Genomic DNA, 25,031 nt, shown 5'->3' on the forward strand with positions numbered 1-25,031 from the left:
GTTCAACAGCGAACGTCACCTGGACAGGTAAAACAGGAAGCAACTGCGTGGCCAATGAGAAGTAAATAGGAAGGGGGCGGGGCTGTGACGTCATCAGGTCAGATCAGGTCAGCCACTGCGGAGAAAACCAGACAAGGTGTTAAGGCGAAAACAGCCAATGGGAGGGGAGCCATCGGTGTTGTCATGGAAACGGGCAGGTACCGTTCATGGGCATCTCGTCGATCTGGGCGAGTAGTACTGCTCGATATCCGCAGGATCCGGATGTCGTCGTTTTTCACAAAGTTGATGGCCACGCCCTTCCTGCCGTAGCGACCGGACCGCCCGATCCTGGGAGAGAGTCGGGTCACGTGAACGATCAGAACCTGGGATCTGTTCTGCAGCGGTCATAATGTTTTGCCCAGAGGGTCGCTGCCGCCGCGCCTACCTGTGGATGTAGAGCTCTCTGTTGTTGGGCAGGTCGTAGTTGATGATTAGGGACACCTGCGGGACGTCCAGGCCGCGCGCCCACACGTCTGTGGAGATCAGGACCCGGCTGGGGACACACAGGACACGGGTCAGTGGGACCGGTCCACTAGTCTCAACCCATCTGCCTCGTTCTCCCCCCGTCTCACCTGGCGCCAGACCTGAACTCCTTCATGATGGACTCTCTCTCTTTCTGGGGCATATCTCCATGCATGGACGACACGGTGAAGTTCGCCTCCCTCATCTTCTCTGTCAGCCAGTCCACCTGTAGCAGAAACACGCTAACTACATTTCCCATCAGGCTTTGGCCCATGCTGATGCTGGATGCCACTACAGCCTGCAAGGGGGCTTCATTGGTATTCTATGGATCTGTTGCAATGTGAGCTCAGACGTACAAAAAGCTGCTGGCTATCGATGACTAGCATTGGTTTTAGCTAAATATGGAATCAACGGGACGCAGCACTTTGCTACACTGTGACAACTAGATCACAAGGAAAACTTAAGGAAAAATATAGAGGGAGAGGGAAGCAGCTCAGTTAGGGCAACTTGACTTTGACAACATGTTGTGGAATTTGGTTTCAAAAAATATACTACTGAGCTAATCTACCGTAGTGTTAGATTAGGGTAGCTAACCCTAGCAGCAGTAGCTAAAACACCATAATTACAAAATGAACATCAAGCCTGAAAAAATAAACCAACAGACTGAATGTCCTGTTCTTTGTGTGAAAATGTTTCAGTGTTTTTGGTGGTGTTGTCAGTTGCTATGGTAAACGTCTGCACAGCACTGCTAGCGGCACTAGCACAGCTAGCGGCACTGCTAGCGTCTCTGCTAGCGGCACTGCTAGCGTCTCTGCTAGCGGCTCTGCTAGCGTCTCTGCTAGCGGCTCTGCTAGCGGAACTAGCACTGCTAGCGGCTCTGCTAGCGGCACTGCTAGCTGCTAGCTAGCGGCACTGCTGGCGGCTCTGCTAGCTGCTGGCGGCTCTGCTAGCGGCACTAGCACTTCTAGCGGCTCTGCTAGCGGCACTAGCACTTCTAGCGGCTCTGCTAGCGGCACTAGCACTGCTAGCGGCACTAGCACAGCTAGCGGCACAGCTAGCGGCACTGCTAGCGACACTGCTAGCGGCTCTGCTAGCGTCTCTGCTAGCGTCTCTGCTAGCGTCTCTGCTAGCGGCACTGCTAGCGGCACTGCTAGCGTCTCTGCTAGCGTCTCTGCTAGCGGCTCTGCTGGCGGCTCTGCTAGCGGCACTAGCACTTCTAGCGGCTCTGCTAGCGGCACTAGCACTTCTAGCGGCTCTGCTAGCGGCACTAGCACTGCTAGCGGCACTAGCACAGCTAGCGGCACAGCTAGCGGCACTGCTAGCGACACTGCTAGCGGCTCTGCTAGCATCTCTGCTAGCGTCTCTGCTAGCGTCTCTGCTAGCGTCTCTGCTAGCGGCACTGCTAGCGGCACTGCTAGCGTCTCTGCTAGCGGCTCTGCTAGCGTCTCTGCTAGCGGCTCTGCTGCTGCGGATGAGAAGGTAAACAAAAGTCTTAATGAGCCCAATTTCTGGATGTAAACAGAGACGTGGCAACCAGAATCATTTGAGCTTCTGCCTCGGTGAAATTCAGCTCTTCCCCTCTTTGCTCTCTGGTCGCCATGATGACCACTACACAACAGCAGCTGTGTGTGTGTGTGTGTGTGTGTGTGTCTGACCTTCCTCTTGGTGTTGCAGAAGATGACGGCCTGTGTGATGGTCAGCGTGTCGTAAAGGTCACACAGGGTGTCGAACTTCCACTCCTCTCTCTCCACAGCGACAAAGAACTGCTTGATGCCCTCCAGGGTCAGCTCATCACTGAGGGGAAGAGAGTAGGGTCAGTCTTGGTCCAACAGAACCAGCAGGTTCTGGTCATCTCAGGTTCTCAGTTTGTTCCAGAACCAGAGGAGCTGGAACTGGTCCTGGGTCGGCAGTAGGAATATGCGACCCAGCTTTCCTGGCTAACCGCCGTCTTGATGGAATGTCCGCCATTGCAGCAGGAACCAGGAAGGAGCGCGGCTCAGTGCTCAATTACAAAGGCAGGTCCAAAAACACCAATCATCTCAACCCAGTTCTGGTTTGATCGTGTCACGGTCAGCGGGGGATAAAAGTGCGCAGTGAAAAACTTTTGGGATTTAATGACCCCGCCTCTTAAGACCACAGGGTCAACGCATCAAACCTGGAGCAGAAAAATAATCTGGGAGGAAACAGAATCGATTCGTTTTACTGACTGAAAACCTACAAACGAATGGTTTCTACAGAGCAGGGGTCACCGACCTTTTCAAGACTGGGAGCTACTTCACGGGTACAGAGTAACACGAAGGGCTTCTTGATTGATACACATAGAAATTTTCTTGGCTCTGCCTTCATAACAATAGTCTGCATATGTATAAATATGATTACATGCTGCCTGGTCACATTAATGTTAGGGACTATTGACAATAGTTATCAGTAATAATTTGCCATGGCAGCTATGATCAATTGCTATGATGTGATCAGAAGTTCTTAGTTCAGAGTTTGAAGTTTGATTCCCTTTTGGAGATTTTCTGTGACTCTAAACCAGAAGTGACTGACAGTTTGGATTACAGCAGCTGTAAAGATCCCAAACCCTAAACATGTTGTACGCATCAGTGTGAGTCTGTGGGGGTCGAAGGGCAGGCCAAAGCCTAAATCTTATTGGTCAGTTTGCTTTTCCTGTTAGCTAAAATGAATGAGTGGAGTTGAAGCTCCCGTTGTTCTAAGATCAGCCTGAGCTTTTTACAGATTCGGACCAGATACGGGTCGCCGGTTTATTAGCTTTTTTTGTGATTTCGCAAATTTAAAAGCTGAGCCTAACCCTCTCCAATTGGATGACACCAGCAGATTGAAAAAAAATGTCTGACAGATCGGACGGTCTGCACTAAACTATCACTGCACCTCTCCAACCGCATCAACCGCACAAAACCAGCACAAACCTAAACCACGAAAACAGCAAAACCCATTTTTTACAAACGATGCTAAATAGTAAAGACATGGAAGCAAAAGCTGAGGATGTCGATTCCCAGGTTCAGCTGGTGCCAGACGTCCAAGGAGAAGGTGAAGCAACAACGTTTGCTTCATTTTTACTCTTTGGGGAACATTTCGACTAGAGGAAGAGCGGCAGACGTCTGCTAACTGGACCCGCCAGAACCGAACACGGTAAAGCTCAACCGCTCTAAGAGCTACGAACGTTCAAACTGCTCATTCATGTTTTGCTTCCAGAAAAAGCGCCAAGCCGCCAAGTAAACAAAAGCAAACGGACCAATAAGATTGAAGCTTTGGCGCCGCCTGCTACAGATGTTTTTCATTCATTTAACCAGATTTAACCCAATCCCACATCTACAGGTTCCAACTGGGCCAGAACTGGTTCTGGCCTGGTGCTGGTCCGTATCAGAGTTCAGCAACAACCCAGCTGCAATAAAGACTAGAAGCATTTTTTTCTGTTTCTTGTCTGGACCCAAAATTCTAGTGCCAGATCATGAGAACCGGCCCGGTTTCAGACTCACCGCTTGACCAGGATCCGGATCGGGTCGGTCATAAACTTGTTGGTCATCTCCAGGATCTCGTGAGGCAGCGTGGCGCTGATCAGAACCACCTGAGTGGCAGGAGGCAGGTAGCGGTACACATCATAGATCTGCTCCTTGAACCCTGCCGGGACAGTCGCCGTTAGCATGGGCTAGCAAGAGGTCATAGACGCCATTAGCATGAGGGGACAGCAGGGGTTGGCATGGAGGGATTAGCTGCCAGTGGCATAGACTAGCATAAGCTCCTAACCACCAATAGCATGGGCCAGCATGGTCGGACTAGCTGCAGTTAGCATGGATGGACTAGCTGCAGTTAGCATGGACGGACTAGCTGCAGTTAGCATGGACGGACTAGCTGCAGTTAGCATGGACGGACTAGCTGCAGTTAGCATGGTCGGACTAGCTGCAGTTAGCATGCTAACGGCTCTCCATCACCCACCTTTGTTCAGCATCTCATCGGCTTCATCCAGAACCAGCATCTTGATGGCTCGGGTTCTCAAGCTGCGCCGCCGGATCATGTCTGCAGGAAGAGGCGACCGGTCAGAAAAGGCGGGGCCTCGGCCGAAGCTCCGCCCCATCCCATACTCACCGAAGACGCGGCCCGGCGTGCCGGCCACCACGTGCTGCCCGTAGTCCAGCTTCCTGATGTCCTCGCCCACGTTGGTGCCACCGATGCAGGAGTGGCACTGGACGTTCATGTAGTCTCCCAGCGCCAGCAGCACCTGTGCAGGTGAGACCGCTGGCCAATCAGAACGCATCACACACGACACTCACCTGGAGGACGGAAGAGGCGGAGCTACCTTCTGGATCTGTCCCGCCAGCTCCCGAGTTGGGGCCAGGATCAAAGCTTGGGTCTCCCTCACCTGCAGAGAGAGCAAACGGGTCGGAACCAGGTCGAAACAGAACCAGAGCAAAATTGGGTCGGAACCCGGCCGCCGACCTGGATGTCCAAACACTGCAACACGGAGATGCAGAAGGTGGCGGTTTTCCCCGTCCCAGACTGAGACCTGCACAGAGCGGAGAGTGGCATTAGTCACCATGACGACGGGAGGCGGCGGTGATGAACTGGGCCTTACTGAGCGATGACATCACGGCCTTTGATGATCTGCTTGATGGCTCTCTGCTGGATGGCTGACGGCTTCTCAAAGCCTGAAACACAGAAACCGGGTCAGAACCAGGGCTGGAACCAGGACCAGAACTAGAACCAAGACCAGGACTAGAACCAGAACCAGGACTAAAACCAGAACCAAGACCAGAACCAGGACTCGAACCAGAACCAAGACTAGAACCAGAACCAAGACTAGAACCAGAACCAAGACCAGAACCAGGACTAGATCCAGAACCAAGACCAGAACCTAGACTAGAACCAGAACCAAGACTAGAACCAGGAGTGGAACCAATGAGGTCCAGTCTGCGGTCCACTCCGTTCTTTGGCATCTTTTAACATCTGGACCGTAAATATTTTGTCGATGCTAACGCTAGTTAGCACCAAATCCAACAAACTCCGGCAGTTTTCCTCCTTTCAGCCAGAAACACCGGAACGCAGCATTAGCTCCCAGCTAACCGGGAGCTAACGCTAATGCGAGCTGAACCGGGAGCCCCGGCGGCCTCCGTCTGTTAGTCCTGCGGGACCTCGTTCAAATTTCTGCCCATTTCAGAGCAGCGACGCTGGTCCCATTATGCCACTGAGAGTCGGTCCCTGATTATCGGCAGAAGCGTCCTGGGGGTCGGACCAAACAGCGTTTTGTTCCGAACCGTGATATTAGCGGAGGGTTTCTCCGACCCAGCCTCCTCCACAGAGGGTCCACACAAATGAATAAGTTTTCCTTCCACCAGAATATCTGCGGTTCATCCGTCTTTAACTTTCCTAGAGGTTCGATTTCCTGCAGTTTGTCCAATTTAACCAGAGGAAGAACCTTAGCATTAGCATCCCGAGCTAACTCCACCGCAGGCCGCAGGCCAGCCCCGATCGTACCGTAGGCGTATATCCCGCGAAGCAGGTCCTCCCGGAGACCCATCGTGTCGAAGGTGGGGGTAACATACCTCCTCGCTGGTCTCAAACTCCACCTTGGTCATGTCCTCCTCCTTCAGGAGCCTCTTCCTGCCCTGTACCCCGGCAGAAGCCATCTTTATGCGGGTTTCTGCTTCGGCTGAAATTCGATGAATCAGGTTAAAAGACGATCCGCCACAACGCTCTACTCGCTGCTAACACTAAGCCCGCGTGTCGCCCTGATGACGTAAAGAAAGGACGTAAGCAGGCTATTTTTTTTAACTTTATTTAAAAAAAAGTAAAAAAAAGTAAGTCAATTACAACAGTTAAACTCTGTAGAGGGTTAGTAGAGGCAGATTTAGACATGAAAATACAAGGTAATATTGACAAAAATAAAAAATAAAAATAAAATAACTAAATAGCAACAAGGGGATAAAGAGTTCTTAACCTTTCAAAAAATGTTGTTTATTTATTTTCCCAGGGAATAAAGTTTTGTTTAGACAGTTTCTTATTGTGTGGTTATTGAATTTTCATTAATAGATAAATTGGGTAATTGGATCATGCTATTATATTTTTAATCTGATTAATAAATGGTTTTGGTAATGCATTATATAATTTGGTAAATTCAGCTTTTTTTCTAACATAACCCTTCATCAGCGAAGGTTGATAAATCATCTCTGTCCTCTTCTGCTCTGCAATTGGTGCAGCTCTGCTCACACATTCATCACATTCTATAATTCAATGAATTTCTCTTACGTATTATCCCAATAGCTAAAAATCTCATTTATACCCGATGAGTCTTTCTCCCCTGAGAATGTGGACCGGTACCGGTACGGTACCGAGTTGATTCTGAGCCTTCAATAATTTTAATAGAAGTTTCTCATAACTTAGAAGTTGATGTAAAATAATGTTTGTTTTGCCACAAAATGATTTTGCTGAGCAGCAAACAACAAATAGATGTTAGCATAGAGCAGCTCATCATGTGGCTGTGGAAGAGGATTAGGGCCACTGGAAAAAGAAAACACTTTTGAATTTAATCTCTGAATTCAGAGATTAAAGTCAGAATTCTATTTTTTTCAGCTTGCAGCCTGACGAAACAACATTTTTGCTTGTCGATGTAAAACATTGACAAGTTTTAATTATTATCAAACCTTATCAAACAGCATTTTGAAGCTAAAATACCTCAGAAATATTCAGAGCCACCATCAGAATCAATTCATTTCAAGTTTAAATTCAGTTTCACACAAACACGCAGCTTAAATGTTTGGCTGAACTGGACCGGCCCGGGTCGCTTAGTTTGCTCATGCCTTGGGCTGGCCCTGTTCTTAGACGTTCAACTGCTAATTGAAGGAGCTTGCTACCCAGAGCTCATTGTCATGCAGCTGCTCTGTCCGCCATCTTGCCGCCAACCTGAAGCAGGCGACATCATAACGCGGCTGCTGAATCAGCCATGTTGGGAAGGAAACAGAGGCTTGTGTTACACTAACATAGAAATTGATATTTTTGCCCAACAGATATAAGTTGACACAAAGATCAAAGAGTGTACGATGTTATAACTTAAAAACACAGTAAAGTTATCAGAAATAGAAATATCAAACTGAAGGAATGTGCTGCTGGGTGGGATGACTGAAATGTACACAATGTTTACTGAACATTAATGTTCTGCAACATACTGGTTACAGAACCAGTGCAGTAAACAAAGCAGATATGCAGTAACAGCTGAAACACTTAAAAATGAGAAAATAAGAGCAAATGACAGAAGGGATGTAAACAGTTTGATGGTCCAACAGCTGCTGGCAGAAAGGATCTACTGTAACGCAAGTTTTGTGTTTTTGAAATATTTCAGGCAGAAGAACTGACGACTGCAGTGAAGGTTGTGGATTTTCTTAAATCCACCTGAGTCCACCTGGCCAGAAGTTCACTGGGAAATCAGAGGGGACCAGCCCAGAATCCCAGCAAGGGGATCCCAACAAAGTATCCCTGACAAAACAGGGATAGCACCGACGGCCCAGTCAGGAGGAGGTCCGCCGAGCCGAGGCAGCATGGAGAACATGTCAGGCCGGACATCACTGCAGAACAACACCCTCACGGATTAAGGATGCCATACTTCATAACCCATAATTCCCTGATGGTGAGATTGAGTTTATTTTGCAGCACCAAAGGTTTTCTCATTATCCCAAGTGCAAATAAATTGACACTTTGGACTTTTATTTTTGTTTAGAAGTGTAACATTTTTCCATTTTCAGGTTTTGGCTGAGCTTAATATCACCAGAGGACAAAACACTTGCTGAAACTCCTGTGATGTTGATATCTGGATCATTGCTTAATGACAAATATAGACTCAGGTTTTGTGTTTCTCAACTGTCTTCTAGCAGTTTACTTCATTTTATCATTTCTAGGTTTCATTTACTTAAGTTATTTCTTTGCTACCCACTAGAGAAAAAGGCTCAGTAGATTTTTCTTTAAGGAGAAAATGTTTTATTTGCCTTGTACAGTGTTTTTTATGTATCACATAAATGTAATTGTATCACAGTGGAGATGTTTTTCATGCGGCTGCAGAGGGTGTACAAACTAACTGAACTGTCTGCTGAAGTTTCCCAGACAGACTGTTTAGTTTCCACATCCTGTAGATCTGATAGTGACTGAGCTGAAACTGTTTCGTGTTTTCCTGTCTGGTCCTTGAAGATGAAATCTGTCAGCAGAGAGGTGAATAAAGCAACGATGTAACTCTGAGTTTGTGAGAGCAGACTTTGGTTTTCGCCTGATGTCATGTATTCTTGCTGTCTGCAGACGGATTGAAGACGTTTTTGCTCCCTGACTTTTGTCTCAGTCTCTGAATTGTGAACTTCACAGATCCATCCTGGCTCTTTACATCTAGAATGCAAAGTTCTTCATCTGTACAGCAGATCTACCTGATGACTATCTATGTTAACATGTCTGCCTGTCCAGCACTGAGTTCTGCCGTTGGTGTTCCTCTAAATTAGGTCAAAGGTCAGCATTCAACTCGCTGAGTTCTCTGGTAACCGTATTAACAACCAATCAGAGCCTCAGAGAAGAAACAAACGAAGAGCCTGAAGAAGTTTCCAGAAGCAATAAAAACTTTTTTTTCAGTAAAAACACAACAACAGTCTTCATGTAAACCTGATCAGCTGTTTGGGTCAGAACCGGGCCACACAAGAATGATCAGAACCATGCACTGATCCGTTCTGCTGCATCACCAGTGAAGCTGCTCTTCCTCACTCAGCAGTCAGAAACGGATCAGAACCGCTTCAGAACCAGTTCCTCCCAGTCCCTGAACCAGTTCTGAACTGGGTCTCTGCTAGTTTCAGGTGCGTTGTTCGTCAAACAGCAGTGTGTAAATAAAGTTTGCTCATCTTCAGGTCTGTCGCAGCCTGACATCATGATGACATCATGATGACATCATGATGACATCATGATGACATCATTTTCCAGCCTCTATCGAGGCTTTTATTTTGAAAACTTCCTTTAAAATTTCCATAGTCATCCGTCCAATGGAAAGGACTCCTTCAGATGGAACCTGCATCATGTGACACTAAGGAACGTCAGGTCATGAGGTCACATGACCTTCAGTCCTCCTTGGACTGGTGAAACGTCCAGACTGAGCACCTGAAGCTCCGCGATGCCGCCGCCGCCGCCGCCGCCGCCGCCGCCGCCGCCGATCACCATCTGGACAAACAAGCAGCCGTCAGAGTTCTGGTTCTGAGTTCAGTTCAACCCGGTTCCATAGGTACCAGAGAGAGAGAGAGAGTGTGTGTGTGTGTGTGTGTGTGTGTGTGTGTGTGTGTTACCGGGTGCAGCTGCACGGCAGAAACTGGATCTGAGCAGCAACCGGAGGAAGAGATGTGAGGAAGACCTGCTGGACCGTACCTGTCACACAGAACCGCAGGCACCAATCACAATTCTGGTTCCGGTTCTGGTTCTGACCCGACTCGGCCCGAACGTGAACGGATCGTACCTGGGTCGTGGGGCGGGGCGTGGCCGGGGGGGAAGGCGTTGAGGACGGCCAAGCCGCCGTCGGCCAGAGAGGGGCTGGGCGTGGCGTACATCACCGTGGGACCGCCGGGGTACATCATGTGACCCGCCGCAGAGGAAGAGGAGGAGGAAGGAGAGACCACAGAGAGACCAGCTGCCAAGACAGACAGGAAGCAGATCAAGAGCCCTGTCACAATAAAAATCTTTTTCTCTCTGAACACCTGGCTGTGGGCGAGGGCTTACCTGTGGAGGAGGCGGGGCTGCATGTGTCAGAGCCGCTGTGATTGGACGTTTGCTGACTGCTGGGCTGAACCTGAATGGTCTGCAGCTGCTGAGAGACTCCAGCTCCTGCAGAACAGACAGAACCAGAACCAGACTCGAGTTCACATGGACCAGAGACAGCAGGGCCAGAACAGGTCAAAGGTCAGGAACCTACAATAATTCTAACACTAGAGATGTACTTTATAATAATACATTTTAATAATCTGACAACCAGAGTTAGCAGGGTTAGCTCCTTGTTCCAGGAATCATTACAAAAACAGAGACTGCAGGTTTCTCCTGAATTTTAACTCCGCTATTAACAGCAAGAGAGATTTATCGCTGAGGTCGAACCCGGTCAACCCGTCTTACATTTATCAACAAAAAGCTTTTCAGAGATATTGACAAGATGCTTTTTAATGTTATTTGGAATAACAAAACTCATTCTGTTAAAAAATCAGTTATTATGAATTCCTATGAAAAAGGGTGGCCTCAACGTTTTAGACTTTGACACTTTAAATAATACATTCAAAATAAACTGGCTGAAACAATTAATCAGGAATCCATTTTCAGTTTGGAACTTCATACCAAACTTTGTCTTCATTACATGATCTGAATTTCATCTTAGTTTGCGATTATAATGTTGAAAAAATTCCCTCAAAACTATTCAGTTTTCATCAACAGAGGCTTCTTTCTTGGTCATTGATTACAAGCACAATTTCTCTCCACAGGTTACATTTGGAACAATAAAGACATTTTGCATCAAAACAAAATTGGTTCACACACAACATGGTTTTAGTTCATCGGTTGTTCAAGTGTGATGGATCTTTAAAGACTTATCATGATTTTATTACAGGATGCGGCGCTATAATTCCTGGTAGTGAGTTTAATATTGTAGTAAATGCAATCCTGCTGGAGCAGTTACTTTATTGAAATGTTGAATAGGAAAAATCCAACACTGTCTTTCCTTTCAATCCAACCAAACTAGGAATTGGTCAAATCTGTTTCTCCTCAACTCGTAATAGCAACCGACGTATTCGCTCATTATTTCAGAACGATGTTGTATCAACTCCATATGTGGCATCTTATTGGAACACCGTTATTGATAACACATTTTTATATTATTAATCTTATTATACTCTTAGCCAAATGGCACATTCATAAATGTTGTTACACTAATTAAAAAGCATTTCTTTCCATATTTGAAAATGAAGTCAAACAATAGATCAGACCAATACCAAAGCTGACATGCTCTTATGTGTTAATGTGATGAACTGTCTCAGTGTCTGGAATCCCTGGCGGACATCACACCACAATGGATGCTGTGTTTGTACTGTTATGTAAATCTATCAAATAAAATAAAAACATTGAAAACAAATCCCAGAAGAAAAACTGGTTCAGTAGACCTGAGCTGGTTTGGACCAATAAAAACCCTTCAACCTGTTACCATGAGCCACTCAGAGAGAAGGGGCGGGGCCTGAATGACCTGTCAGAGAAACGGTAGCAGGGAGGCGGAGCAGCGTGGCCGGCTGAGTGGGCGGAGACTGAAGCGTCGCTGTGGGGGCGGGGCCCTGCAGCTGGCTGAGGGGGATGGTGTGGGTTCCAGGGGGCAGCTGGGGACCTGTGGACAGGTGAAGGGAGGGGGCGGAGCCACAGAGCAACATTAACAGCAGAGAACAGCTGAGAAGACAGGATCTGATCCAGAACCTACCTCCGCATCACTTCCTGTCTAATGTCTCAGCAGCCAGGCAGCTTATGATTGGTTAGAAGAGACCACGCCCTCCTACCTGACATCAAGGTGAGTCCTCCAGGGAGAACCACACCTGCAGGAGTCTTCAGCACCGCGCCGTTGCTGGAGGTGGCCGGAGGCTGCCAGGAGGGGGCGCCGCTCTGCAGGGGCCGGAGGACGAGGAGGCAGGCTTCACCTGGTCCTACCGAGACACAACAGATGCCGTGAACAGAACCGGGGCCCCGACCTGCCGATCCGTCCCATGTACCTTGGCGCCCTCGGCGGCGGCGTCCGCCTCGGCCACCTGGTAGGTCAGGTCGGTCTCCTGAAGGTGGCGCTCATGCGCTGGTCGCCGGACGGTCGGCGCGCGGCGGCGAGTCGGGCGAGTTGAGGCAGGTCTGGATCAGCGCCTTGCCGGTCTCCGAGGTGATCATGGGCTGCAGCTTCCTGGTGGCGAACGTGTAAACGTGACCCGTCTCACTGGCCACCAGCAGCAGAACCTGGGTCCCGGTCAGGGTGGACAGTTCATAGGCCTGCAGACGGGTCAGAACCAGAACTAGAGACGGGACAGAACCTGACCCGGTTCTGATCAACTGGCATTATTTCTTGATTCATTGCCAACTCAGAACCACAGAACCTCCACACACCTCCTGTTTCTGTGTCTCCTCAGGTGTCTCTGGGTTGGACAATCAGGTCACGTCTTAGTATCAACGGACCGGGTCCTGAACCAGGTCCTGAACCGGGACCTGAACCGGATCTTGAACCGGATCTTGAACCGGGTCCTGAACCGGGTCATGAACCGGGTCCTGAACCGGATCCTGAACCGGTGTGTTGAACCGGGCTTTCCCGTGAATTCCTCCGGACTCACCTTCTTCATGATGCCGGTCTTCCTCTTGCTGAACGTCGTGTACCGCCGCAGCTTGTTGTCGATGAACTCCATCTTGATCTTGACCCGGCCTCGGGTCTTCTTGCCGGGCTTGGCTCCTGACCGTGCGGGGTTTCCGCCGCTGTAAGTCCGGTTCGGGCCCCCGGAGGACCTGCTGGATTGGCCGTCCTCGCTCCGCTCCCGCTTCACGCCCCTCCGGTCCCCGCCGGAACCCACGGCGTCCTCATCGTCCCCGGACTCCGAGTCCTGATCCGAGCCGCTGTAGACCACCTCGGTGCTGAACTCCAGGTCCTCGAAAGGTTCACCCGTCCGTCCTCCTGTCCGGGCCGTTCGGGTCCAGCGGAGCCACCGCGACACTACCGTTACCTGCCCCGGTTTCTGGTCGCCATCACGGCGCTCAGCCTTCCTGCCTTCCGACGGCTGTAGGTTCTCCCAAAAGCTCGAAGCTCTGGCCGGACGGGGTCGGTTCCGTTCCCCGGCTCAGAGCCCCCCGGCTGGGCAGAGTTCAGGCCGTCTCTCGGGACCCATACCTCTGATTCGGGACAAATTCAGTTGGGTTTTTCGGCGCTCCAAGTTCTCATTCTGGACAGATTAGGTTCGCTTCCCGGGGCTCCGAGCGCTCGGGCCGGACACCGGAGCTAACAGCGCCGCTAGCAACAGACCGCGGCACTTCCTGTGAGAATTTTTCTTCGTCTTCTTGTGGTTGACAAACAACTTAATGCTGCATTACTGCCACCTAAAGGTCAGGAGCGTGAATCAGTTTTCTAACTGCTACTTTAGATACCCAAAAATAAAGTTGTAATAATAACTCAACGAAGTTATTATAACTATGATAAATTATTGTTATTCTAAAGAAATTCCAATATAAAGGGAGAGCGTTTCTTTTTCTCTGTGATGGACCGAGTTAAACAGGAGGAGTCACAAGATGTATTTAGAAAAATAGGGTTTTTATTTTAACCCAAAATCATAAATGACAAAAAATAAACTGAGCTCATAAAAGAGGTCAAAGGAACAAAACTGAACTCAGGCAAAAGTGTAACCAAACTAACTGCACAACAAACATAACTGACCTAACAAAGAAATGACACACAGGGGTTTATATACTGGCTGATCAGACCATGACACAATAGGGGTAACTAAACAAATACAAATAACACAAAACGAATAATACAGCTAAGTTTGGCTAAACTAAAGATCCAAAAATGAAAATCAAAAACAAACTTCAAATACTAATATTTTCTTTAAATACAAAACTTATCCAAACAAACTACTATATCCCCCTGCCTGCAGGAACTATTGGTGTAATCCAATTAGCACTTCTTGTTGACATCAGGGTGTGGCCATGGATTTGGCCATCACATTCTCCAACTCTTCAATTTGTTCTTCTCTAATCTTTTCAAGGTTTTGCTGTTTCATAGTGTGTTCTACTGAGTCTTCATCATCACAAAAATCACTGCTTCCTGTGTTATGTTCTAAATATTGTATCTGATATGATTGATCTTCTCTCATTTCACCTGCTTTCCTTTGGTTCTTATTTTCTTTCCCTCAAATTTTAGGACGTTTCAGCAGATCAACCTGCTGCTGATCTGACTTCAGGTGTTTCTGACCCAGACAGGAAGCACAGCAGACCTGGAAGTTCCACCTGATCATCCAGCCAATCAGAGATTGGTTTCCATGGTGACCTGACCTGTGACCTCCCCGACTGGGCGTTGGTTCTACGCCAGCTGGGAGCTGAACCAGGATCAGCCGCTAAATTTACCTCAGATTACCAGCAGAGCCGTTGCTGAAAGGACCGTCAGACCCCAGACGACAACATGTCCCTTAGCAATGCCGCCGAGCCGGAGCCGGACCCGGAGCCGGAGCCGGAGCCGGACCCGCCTGGAAGAATCACAGCTTCAGCACAGGGGAGGGCAGGGACCCGCCTCTATCTGACCAGGGAGAGACCATCATCGGGGTCTACCTCCTGCTGCTGGGTGGGTTCTGGACCAGAGGAACATTCTGGACCTCAGTCCAACATTCGCGGTCCTCTGCAGCTTGCTGACTGACCCTGATTGGTGAGTTTGCTGTCCTCTCTGTCCCCAGGCTGGATGTCCTGGTTTGGGAACAGCATCGTCCTCTTTGTCCTCCTGAGACAGAGAAGGTCTCTGCAGCCCACTGACTACCTGACCTTTAACCTCGCCGTCTCTGATGCCAGCATTTCCGTGTTTGGCTACTCCAGAGGCATCATTGAGATCTTCAACGTCTTCCAGGACAGCAGCCACCTTGTCTCCTCCATCTGGACCTGCCAGGTATCTCTACTGGAGTAGATGGACTCCTCTGTCCTTCCGGTAGAAAGGAATCCTCTGTGGTTTTCTTTCAGGTGGATGGGTTCTTCACGCTGGTGTTTGGTCTCAGCAGCATCTACACCCTAACGGTGATCAGCTTCACCCGCTACATTAAGGGGTGCCATCCCAACAGAGGTCTGGGCCCACCAGAACTCATCTCGGCACTTTCAGAACCTCGGTTGGAAGGTGCTTCTGACCCTGTAGGTCTGTCTTGTGTTTCAGCTCATCGCATCACCAGGAGCTCTGTCTTCGTCTCTGCTCTACGTCTGGGTAACGGCTGGGTTCTGGTCCGCAGCACCGCTGTTAGGCTGGGGCAGCTACACAGGTAAGAACCCGGTTCTGATCCAAACCCACCTCCGGCGCTGCCCCTCACAGCTGCTGCTCTGCAGATCGGGGGTACGGTACTTGTGAGATCGACTGGTCCAAAGCCAGCTACTCTGCCGTCTACCGCTCTTACATCGTCTCCATCTTCGTCTTCTGCTTCTTCGTGCCGGTCCTCATCATGCTCTTCTGCTACGTGTCCATCATCAACACGGTGAAGAGGGGCAACGCCCTTTCTGCCAACGGAGACCTGACCGACCGGCAGAGGAAGATCGAGAGAGATGTCACCATCGTGAGTTCCTACCAGTCTCCGAGTCTCTGCGAGTCGGCAGGTCTAACGGCTCTGGTCTCCTCCTCCAGGTCTCCATAGTGATCTGCACGGCCTTCATCCTGGCCTGGTCTCCCTATGCGGTGGTCTCCATGTGGTCCGCCTGCGGCTTCCATGTGCCCAACCTGACCAGCATCTTCACCCGCCTCTTCGCTAAGTCCGCCAGCTTCTACAACCCCCTGATCTACTTCGGCCTCAGCTCCAAGTTCCGTAAAGACGTGGCCATCTTGCTTCCCTGCACCCAGAATGCCAAAGACGCCATCAGGCTGAAGCGCTTCAGACCAAAGGCAGAAGGTCACGGCCGCTACGCTGCAGGAAGAGCCAGACTCAAAGGTCCCCTGAACCGCTGTGAAAAGACGTACTCCCCGATGAACCAGAGCCCTCAGGCTGCCACCCCAGGCAGTGGCAAGGAGACGCCACCGCCTGGCACCGCACCAGCTGACGCCAAGGGGGTGTTTTTCATCAACATGGCCGCTGCGCACGAGGCCAGCTCTGAGTTCGAGTGCGTCAGACTCTGACCAGCCACCTGAACTCTGATGCTGCAACTCTGTCCGACCTTAACCGACAATGATCCGGGGACATTTCCATCCTCTGGGCCTTCAGAACAGAAGAACCAAGTTGCTTTGACCTTTAACCCCATCTAGAGGCAGTCTATAAAAATACCAAATGATTTGAAGAGGTCAGGTAAAGATTTACCTTTAGCGGCTCAGATTCAGGTTCTCCAACCTTTAGACTGAGTTTTATTGAGAAGCTTTTGGTCTGGCTCTGATCATCAAATGATGATGCGATTCCCTGCTGAGTGAAGTGACCAGTCACACTTAAAGGGACAGTATCGTGTAAAATTTTAGCTTTACAGCATGTCAGACTGAAACCTGAAGTGTTCCCTTGATTTGTTCATGTTGGAGAAATCCCTTCCTTCAGCTGTGCAAAACGCCAAGGTGGACCTAGCTCCGCCTTCAAGGCACAGCTCCTCCTTCAGACTAGCCAGCAGCAATTAGTAAACATCTGCTGAGTTCATTACAGGAGCTGCTGCGTAGAGCAACGCTGATAAAAATGTTAAATGTTGAGGAGAGAAAGAGCAGGAACTGTTAAAGAGACAGAGGCCCAATTTCCAGGTGCTAAATTATCAAATCAAATTTCTCTCAAGTCATTTTGGATCAATGCAGCATATTTATACCAACTGAAGGGAACAGCAATTGGATCAGGCAATAAATGGCAGCATGTGGCTGGAAAACACAGAATACTGGCCCTTTAAATGTCTTTTCTGTCTGGTTAGATCAATTTTCCTCCTCTGAAGTTTGGGGTACCCCATGGTTCCCTTTTGGGCCCAAGTCTTTCTTATGCTTCCCTGGGCTCCGTCTCTAGAAAATACAACCTGTCATTCCACTGCCTCGGGTTCTGCTGGTTCCTGTCTCGTTGGGTTTGAATTCTATTATTTCACTGCTTTTGCCTGTTCTTGTGTAACAGGGCTATAAAATAAAGATTGGTTGAACGTAGGACTGCATTGTGTCTAAAGTTTGGTGGAGGGATGATCATGCTGTGGGCCTGATTTTCAGGAACTGGGCTTGAGATCTTCATCATCTTTACCTTCATCAGTGGGTCTTCTGTTCCGCTAAAGAATCAGGAACAGGCTGAGCTGGAAAGACTCTGATTGCATCATGAGTGTAGAAACTAATCATTACAATCATCAATACATGATCAATATGTCGGTCAATTCTACATTCATCAAAGACTCAGCTGCTTTGCCCTGAAAGGAAGGTTCTGGTTCTGATGCAACAACAGAACCAGCAGGTTAGATCTAGAGCTCTAGTTATAGATCTAGAGAGTTCTATCTAGTTCTATAGATCTAGAGCTCTGGTTCTATAGATCTAGAGCTCTTCTATTCTATAGATCTAGAGCTCTAGTTCTATAGATCTAGAGCTATGGTCTATAGATCTAGAGCTATAGTTCTATAGATCTAGAGCTATAGTTCTATAGATCTAGAGCTATGGTTCTATAGATCTAGAGCTCTATTCTATCAGTAGAGCTGGTTCTATAGATCTAGAGCTCTGGTTCTATAGATCTAGAGCTATAGTTCTATAGATCTAGAGCTATAGTTCTATAGATCTAGAGCTATGGTTCTATAGATCTATAGCTCTACATCTATAGAACTAGAGCTCAGATCTATAGATGTAGAGCTATGGTTCTATAGATCTAGAGCTATGGTTCTATAGATCTAGAGCTATGGTTCTATAGATCTATAGCTCTACATCTATAGAACTAGAGCTCTAGATCTATAGATCTAGAGCTCTAGTTCTATAGATGTAGAGCTATAGTTCTATAGAACTAGAGCTATAGAACTAGAGCTCTAGATCTTTAGATCTAGAGCTCTAGTTCTATAGATCTAGAGCTATAGTTCTATAGATATAGAGCTCTAGATTTATAGATCTAGAGCTCTAGTTCTATAGATGTAGAGCTATAGAACTAGAGTCTCTCTTGCTCTCAGTGAAGGCAGATGCTTCTTTCCTGCTCTGTTTTGTGTCGTTTTCTGTTTTTCTATTTTTTTGGAGTCTTTCTTCGTACACCCTCCAATCTACAAATTATGGATCCGGTCAATCGGTCTCTCAATGCCATTGATCAAATATTCTTGATGAGAATACCGGGACACCCCGGCGGTATTCGCCCTGGATTTACCGGTGATAACAGGATTTCTGCCGCTTGTGGATTCCTGGCTCATCGACAGATTTGTGGCGGACTGGGCCGAACTGGGCCGACCTGCTGAGACCCTGTTGCAACCTGGGCCGGTGGGAGCTCAGATATTGAATCAGAGGAGTCCTAGGAGGAGCCTTGGGGAACCCCACATGTGACCTCACATGTGCTGATCTTTTCGATGGGACGTTTCCTAAAAAAAGAAATTCCAGGTCTTCATGTTGGACTGGGTCCTGGTCCTGGTTCTGCTCCAACCGGCGACAACAGGAAGGCGCCGGGCTTCCTGACCAGCGACCTGCTGGTGAGAGCTGAGATCAGCTGCTGGGAGTTCTGGGAGGTTCTCGTTCTGAAGGAGTTTATCTAATTATATTACTAAATCAGAATACCAGAAAGTCTTTATTATTTATTATTCATTCTGGCATTACTGGAACCGTCAAATATAAATTCCCCCACAGAAGAACGAAGCTTTTCATTCTTAAGGCAGTGAGGTAATTAACTGACAATCAAAACCTGAAAGTGATTCCAGTTTCTCTTGGCGGCCAAAATGTTGAAACTGGCAAATTTTAAATTCCTGGTGTCGTTCCTGGACAGTTCATAAAACACTGAATCTTTAAGAAATGCTCTCTTTCAAGGAGATCTAGTGATCTTTTTACCCAACTAGAGCTTGTTGAGCTAAAATGTTAAAATTCAAGTTTGAACTTTTCATCTCCTCGGCTGGTTCCGTCTCATGAGCTGCAGATTAACAAACTTTTAATGAAACTTTCACTGGCAGGTAAAACAGCAGGTAAATGGCGGTGAAACCAGAACCAACTTTATCTCAACTGTTTGCTGGAAGATGATGGAAGATGCAGGAATATTTTAGCAGAGAGCATCCATCCTCTTTCTTCATCAGTTTGACCTCTGACCTCATGAAGCCCTCTCTGTTTTCCTCTGGTGATAATCTATTGGAAATCATTTATTGACAGGGCAATAATTATTCTTACCAGCTAAATGATAACATTTACCTGCAGCTTGCTGAGAGTTTTACTCTATTCATAAATTATTGATGATGTGATTCTATGAATAGGATTTATTGTTTTAGAGTGGAAGGAAAATTTCCATGTTGATGGACTAAATAGATTTTCCTATATATTAAACCCAACCAACATAAAGTCTCAGATTAATATGCATGTTTAACAACCTGGTTATTTGTTAACAGAATCGTTCTTCGGCACAGAGTTCAACGTGACATCAAGAAACTCAGTTTTTACTTTCGTGTTGTTTGTTGGGAGGACACACCCTTTATTGTTCACGAGTGTGTTAAATTAGACAGGTCACGTGATGTGACGCACAATAATCCAATAACGAAAGAAAAACAACAACAACAGATGAGAGCACAAAAACATTCAGAATGTCAACATTATTCTTCCGTGAGCCTAATTAATTTGTTATTGACTTTTAGCTCAATTACATTTCCGGAGTACAATGACAGCGGTCCGCCCCCCTTCCTGTTTGCTGAAGCAAGTTCGGTTCTGCTCCCTGGTTCTGGTCAGGAAGCAGAACTTACGTGAATCTCAGCCTTACCGTCTCCGGCCTGCAGAGGGCGACACCGCCCCGCTGATCTGGACGGTGAGAGGAAGAGAGCAGCAGGACAGAGAAGGAACCGCCGGTTCCGAGCTCTGCGGATCAATTCTGAAGGTTCGGCTTTGGTTTGTGGTGCTTCTCTGCGCATGCGCGTGGACTCATCACGTGGTTTCCTGCAAGCTGGCGGTCAGGTGAGGACTTCCGATCGGGTTCGAAACCATCAGGTGGGTTCTAATCATTTTGGGGGTTCTGGATGCTTCACCCGCAGATGGTTCTGCTGAGCATCAACTCCTCTTGTCGACAGACTGGACCCGACCAGAACAGAGTTCTGGTTCTATGAAGAGAAAAATTCGAGACTTCGGACTTTTAGAGAAAACTGATCAACCGTCAATAGCAGTCTGACGTCATCAGGCGCAGTGAAACCTGGTGACGTCATTCTGCTGTAGCGAATGTTTTTTGTTCATTGAATACACAAAGAAAACATCAAAGGGTAAATAACAGAAAACAATAATGAAACAAAGCAGTAAAATGAATAAAAATCTAATGAAAACATGTTTGTAAACATAAACTCTTTGTTGTGTTTCTGACTTGTTTGAAAAAGAAAAGTTTGTTCATATCAACATGAATGGATATCATACTTTATTTCAATAATTTACTAGAAATGTAACATTTTTCTTTGATTAGTAAACCAAACTGAATATTTGGTTTATAAATAAAACAAAATCCATGTTTGGCTTTAGAAGACAGAAAGTTATGAAATAATTCCCATAAATTTAGTTATTCTTTACATTCATTAAACAAAAGTTTAGTTGTTTGCAATTTATTCTATTAAACTGTTTTAGGAGATTTGGATGCATCACTTTTAGTTAATATTTCACCAAAATATGCCAAATTCTTAGTTTGGTCATTTTTCCTTCACTAGTGGATTCACATTTAATAATCCACATTTCTCACATGTGAAAAACTGTCACAAACAACTTGAATTGTAAAAATGAATTCAATTTATGAAAGTCAGACGTTTCATTTCAAACATTGTTCAACATGCAAAAAATCAAGTCATGAATCAGGACAAACTCCTTCCAGAGATGCTCAATAGGATTCAGGTATTTTCTCCGATTGGAGCTGAACCATCTTAGCAATAGCCGCTAACATAGCACTGTGCTAATTCATTTGTAAGCCAATTTCTTCCATGCGGTCGTCTACTTCCTTCTGCCCCAAAGAACCTACAGCCTCAACATTTTTCAGTCGGGATTCTGGCTTCTCTCCTGTTTGCTAGCTGTAGCTGCCACCGTGTGCTAGCTGTAGCTGCCACCGTGTGCTAGCTGTAGCTGCCACCGTGTGCTAGTGCTAGCTGCCACCGTGTGCTAGCTGTAGCTGCCACCGTGTGCTAGCTGTAGCTGCCACCGTGTGCTAGCTGTAGCTGCCACCATGTGCTAGCTGTAGCTGCCACCATGTGCTAGTGCTAGCTGCCACCGTGTGCTAGCTGTAGCTGCCACCGTGTGCTAGCTGTAGCTGCCACCATGTGCTAGCTGTAGCTGCCACCATGTGCTAGTGCTAGCTGGCTCCATTTGCTAGCACAAGCTGCTTTTGTTTGCTAGCTGTAGCTACTTCAGTTTGCTAGTGCTAGCTGGTGGCATCAACTTTTTTTTTTTTATTAATTACTTAATTATACAAATTCATGTGGCATATACATACATGGAAAAGTAAAGTTTTACAGGCTTACGGCAGACATATAACTAAAAGATAATAAAATAAAGAAGTTAAATAAATAAAATCAGTCAGACATCAAACAGAGGGATTACTGAACAAAAACAAAAAACAGAAAAGAGAGAAAAAAGAATTTATTTTAGTTGTCAAATAAAGTCAGGTCGTTATGAGCGTCCAAAAGTTTCATTCCCTGCTTGTTTTCCATCAGTTTTAAGGTTCTGAAGCGTTTTTCCATCAGAAGGTTTTTAAAGGCTGATCAGTTTGGTTTTCTATTTACAGAGTGATGAAGAATTTGGCGAGGATCAGCAGGTGGTTCAGAACCAGGCCGGGTTTTGTCTTTGTGGGTCTAAATATTACATCCTCTGTTTTTAATGGATGATGGAGGGAAAGTTTAGTTGAGATCCAGTCCTGAAAGTTTCTCCAAAATGATGCAGTTTGCACACAATAGAAAAAAGATGATCTGTTGTTTCAATGTCAGTGTTACAAAAGGTACAAATGTCGAAGTTAAATCTTTGTCTTAAAAGTTCCCTGGATGGAAAAATGTTGTTGAGAATTTTAAAATGAACTTCTTCAGCTTTAGGGCTCAGAGGATATTTAAGGTAATCAGTTCTCCACTTATTAACCTCAAAATCAGAGAACAAATTTAAAATGGAGTTTTTATTTGGTTGGACAGGAAATATAATATTAGTAAGATGCTGACGCATCCGTTTGTTAGAATGACTTTTGTCATTAAATCCAAACAGCTGAAGAGCTGGAAACTGAAGGTCAGCTGATTAATGTTTATATCTGACTGTAGAGGGGAAGGAGTTTAATACCATATGAAACTGAGTGCATGAGCAAACCAAGTTATACAATAAGCAAAATTCGTCATAAAACAACCAATCTCCACTGTCATTAAGAAAATGTCTTATGGACTGTTGTTAGAAACCATCATGTATTCTAAACCCAATAGACCAAAAACGTGCAAGCACACGAGCAGCAAATCAGCCAACACAAAGCAATCAGACTTTACGTTTTTTATTCTTTTGTTAGTGCTAAAAAAGAGACGCTTACCATCACAGACTAGAAGTGAAAACCAGGGGCCCCGAGTCTATACAGAATGTGTTTAAAAAACGGGAAGATTCGTTGCTTATGATCTAAGAACACGCCCAGTGGTCATCCGATGTCCTGTGTCGCCTAAATCTCTATTTCCCTGGAGATGGGAGTGAGGAGATGATTCAGTTCCTGTATCTGTTACAAATACAAAGGCCTTTGTGTGAAAGTATGAGAGTGTAATGTGTGTAGAAGCATATGTGTGTATTTGACCTTGGTAAGCGCCTCAACAGGACCAAATACCTTTTTCTATCCAGTGATCTAAATACAAAGATTTCTTTATTTATTATCTATTGTTCCAGATGGGGGTTTGTGGCATAAACTTCTGACCTGTGAAACTGAAATTTCCCATGATGCTCCTCTACAGCATGGCGGTCCAGCTGTGGTGTCTGTCGTTCCGACAGCCTTATGCCGGTCTGGTTCTGGACGGTGTGAAGACCGTGGAGAGCCGCTGGCGCCCCCTGCTGGTGCCGCTGGAGAACCGAACCCTAGCGGTGCACGTCGCCTGGCGGGACTGGGAGGGGGAGGAGTGGAGGGCGGTGCTGGGCGGAGCCTGGGGCCTAAGCGCCGCCGGCGTCCAGGAGCTGCTGGAGTCCGGGGAACGCTTCGGCCGCGGCGTAGTGGCAGGTAGGCAGAGATGGCATAGTTACTTTGAAAAGGTAACTTTAATTGGATTACTGATTACTTCTTGGACAAGTAGCTTAGATTACTGACTACTTGATTTGGAGATTAACATTTTACTTTGTAAGTTATTTTCAGAATCTGCTGACAACCAATCAATGTAAAAATTACACTCAATTTTGCCAATACTTCCGTAACCATTTATTTAATAAACAATGTGTCTCCACTTATGAGGTTGAACGGAAGATTTGATCGTTTATGGTTACGACTGTCCAGAAAAAAAAAAAAAACTTTTGGTAATTTTTGTGTTTTTCTTTGCTCCACTGTATGAAAAACTCTCGACAGGATTTTAGAGCCCCCTCTCAGCCCCCACTGTGTTACGGCCCTGCGTTTGCTCCACCAATCAGACGGCTGCACAGATTAATGACACTTATCTTAAAATTAATTATTATAATGACGCTCAGTTGTGTACCTACGAACTCGTTCATTCGTTTATTGATGTGTTCATGTTAGTCTCCATCTCTAAAGTTTTCTGGAGTGCAGCCTGAAGTTGTTCATAGGTCATACAAATAATATGAGGATACATATTTCTATTACCCGGACATAAACAAAGACCCAGTGGGATAGTAAAATTCTGGGGTTTATTTTGTCTAATCATCTCTAAATGAGCAGCTTCATGTTCAAAAACAGGCCCAGAAAACCAAACAGACTCATTAAACTTGCCAGCAACTTTAGAAAAACAAGCCCAAAGTTGCTTAGAATGACAGAAACCAAGGTAGTTCCTGTCTTTCCAGGAATAAGATGTTCAGCGGCTGCTGCAGAGACAGTGGCGAAACGCAGAGGAGATTGAATTACTAATGAAACCAGATTATCTGGGAAAACCGTGGATTAGAGCGACGCGTTGCTGACGTCGCTGCAGGAAGGTGACCCTGAACGTACCACCAGTCAGCATATGGTAACCTGCGACTGCTGGGCTTTACACGCCGCCCTGAACGCATCAGCAGTGCTGGCGGGTCACCCAGCTGCAGGACCCTGAATGGTGGTGCGTTCAGGGCGGCGTGTAAACATTGTGAAGAACGCATCGCCGTCTGTTCCTGCCAGGTCTGGTGGATGTGGGCGGGACCTGGCAGTGCCCCGCCTCCCTGCCGGAGGCGGAGCGAGCGGAGCTGCAGCGCTCGGCCGTTCTGATTGGTCTAGAGCAGAAGCACCTGACCCCGCCTGTCCAATCCCCGCTGGCTGAAGGGGCCCCTGAAGACCCCGGGAGGTCGCGACCTCTGGACCGTGGAGATTCCTGCTGAGCTGTTGCCATGACAACACTGGTAGTAAGAGGAAGTAACATTGGGGTCGCCCCCGGTCTCCATGACAACAGAAACCTGCTGAGACCCGCTTCTTGTGTAAGCTCCTCCCCCCGACCTGACAGACGGGTTCTGGTCCGTTTCAACATCAGCTTTCATCATGTTTGTAAATATTCAATAAATTTCTTCTGGTTGAAAATATTCCTGCTCATTTCCA

General features: G+C 47.0%; 2 protein-coding genes and 2 pseudogenes across 2 annotated transcripts; 2 read left to right on the top strand and 2 right to left on the bottom strand.

Annotated features, from left to right (window-relative positions):
• Positions 1 to 6: 6 nt before the first annotated feature.
• LOC129356043 (eukaryotic initiation factor 4A-III-like) lies at positions 7 to 6,248 on the bottom strand. Its single transcript, XM_055025656.1, is given in 13 exon segments — positions 7 to 115; positions 202 to 327; positions 425 to 532; positions 612 to 727; positions 2,157 to 2,295; positions 4,002 to 4,143; positions 4,459 to 4,539; positions 4,609 to 4,741; positions 4,820 to 4,882; positions 4,960 to 5,026; positions 5,096 to 5,168; positions 5,995 to 6,059; positions 6,061 to 6,248. Coding segments are annotated over 13 exon segments (1,206 nt in total). The 5' UTR covers positions 6,147 to 6,248; the 3' UTR covers positions 7 to 108.
• Positions 6,249 to 9,117: 2,869 nt separating this feature from the next.
• LOC129356029 (serum response factor-like) lies at positions 9,118 to 13,423 on the bottom strand (annotated as a pseudogene).
• A 170-nt stretch (positions 13,424 to 13,593) lies between these two features.
• LOC129356030 (opsin-5-like) lies at positions 13,594 to 16,493 on the top strand (annotated as a pseudogene).
• A 3,471-nt stretch (positions 16,494 to 19,964) lies between these two features.
• On the top strand, positions 19,965 to 24,998 carry LOC129356048 (protein EOLA1-like). The gene is given in 4 exon segments (XM_055025663.1): positions 19,965 to 20,290; positions 23,266 to 23,525; positions 24,621 to 24,736; positions 24,738 to 24,998. Coding segments are annotated over 4 exon segments (759 nt in total). The 5' UTR covers positions 19,965 to 20,000; the 3' UTR covers positions 24,831 to 24,998.
• Positions 24,999 to 25,031: the final 33 nt, after the last annotated feature.

This window comes from Poeciliopsis prolifica, unplaced genomic scaffold (assembly GCF_027474105.1).
Source record: "Poeciliopsis prolifica strain line A6 unplaced genomic scaffold, Auburn_PproV2 SCAFFOLD154, whole genome shotgun sequence".
NCBI lineage: Eukaryota > Metazoa > Chordata > Actinopteri > Cyprinodontiformes > Poeciliidae > Poeciliopsis > Poeciliopsis prolifica.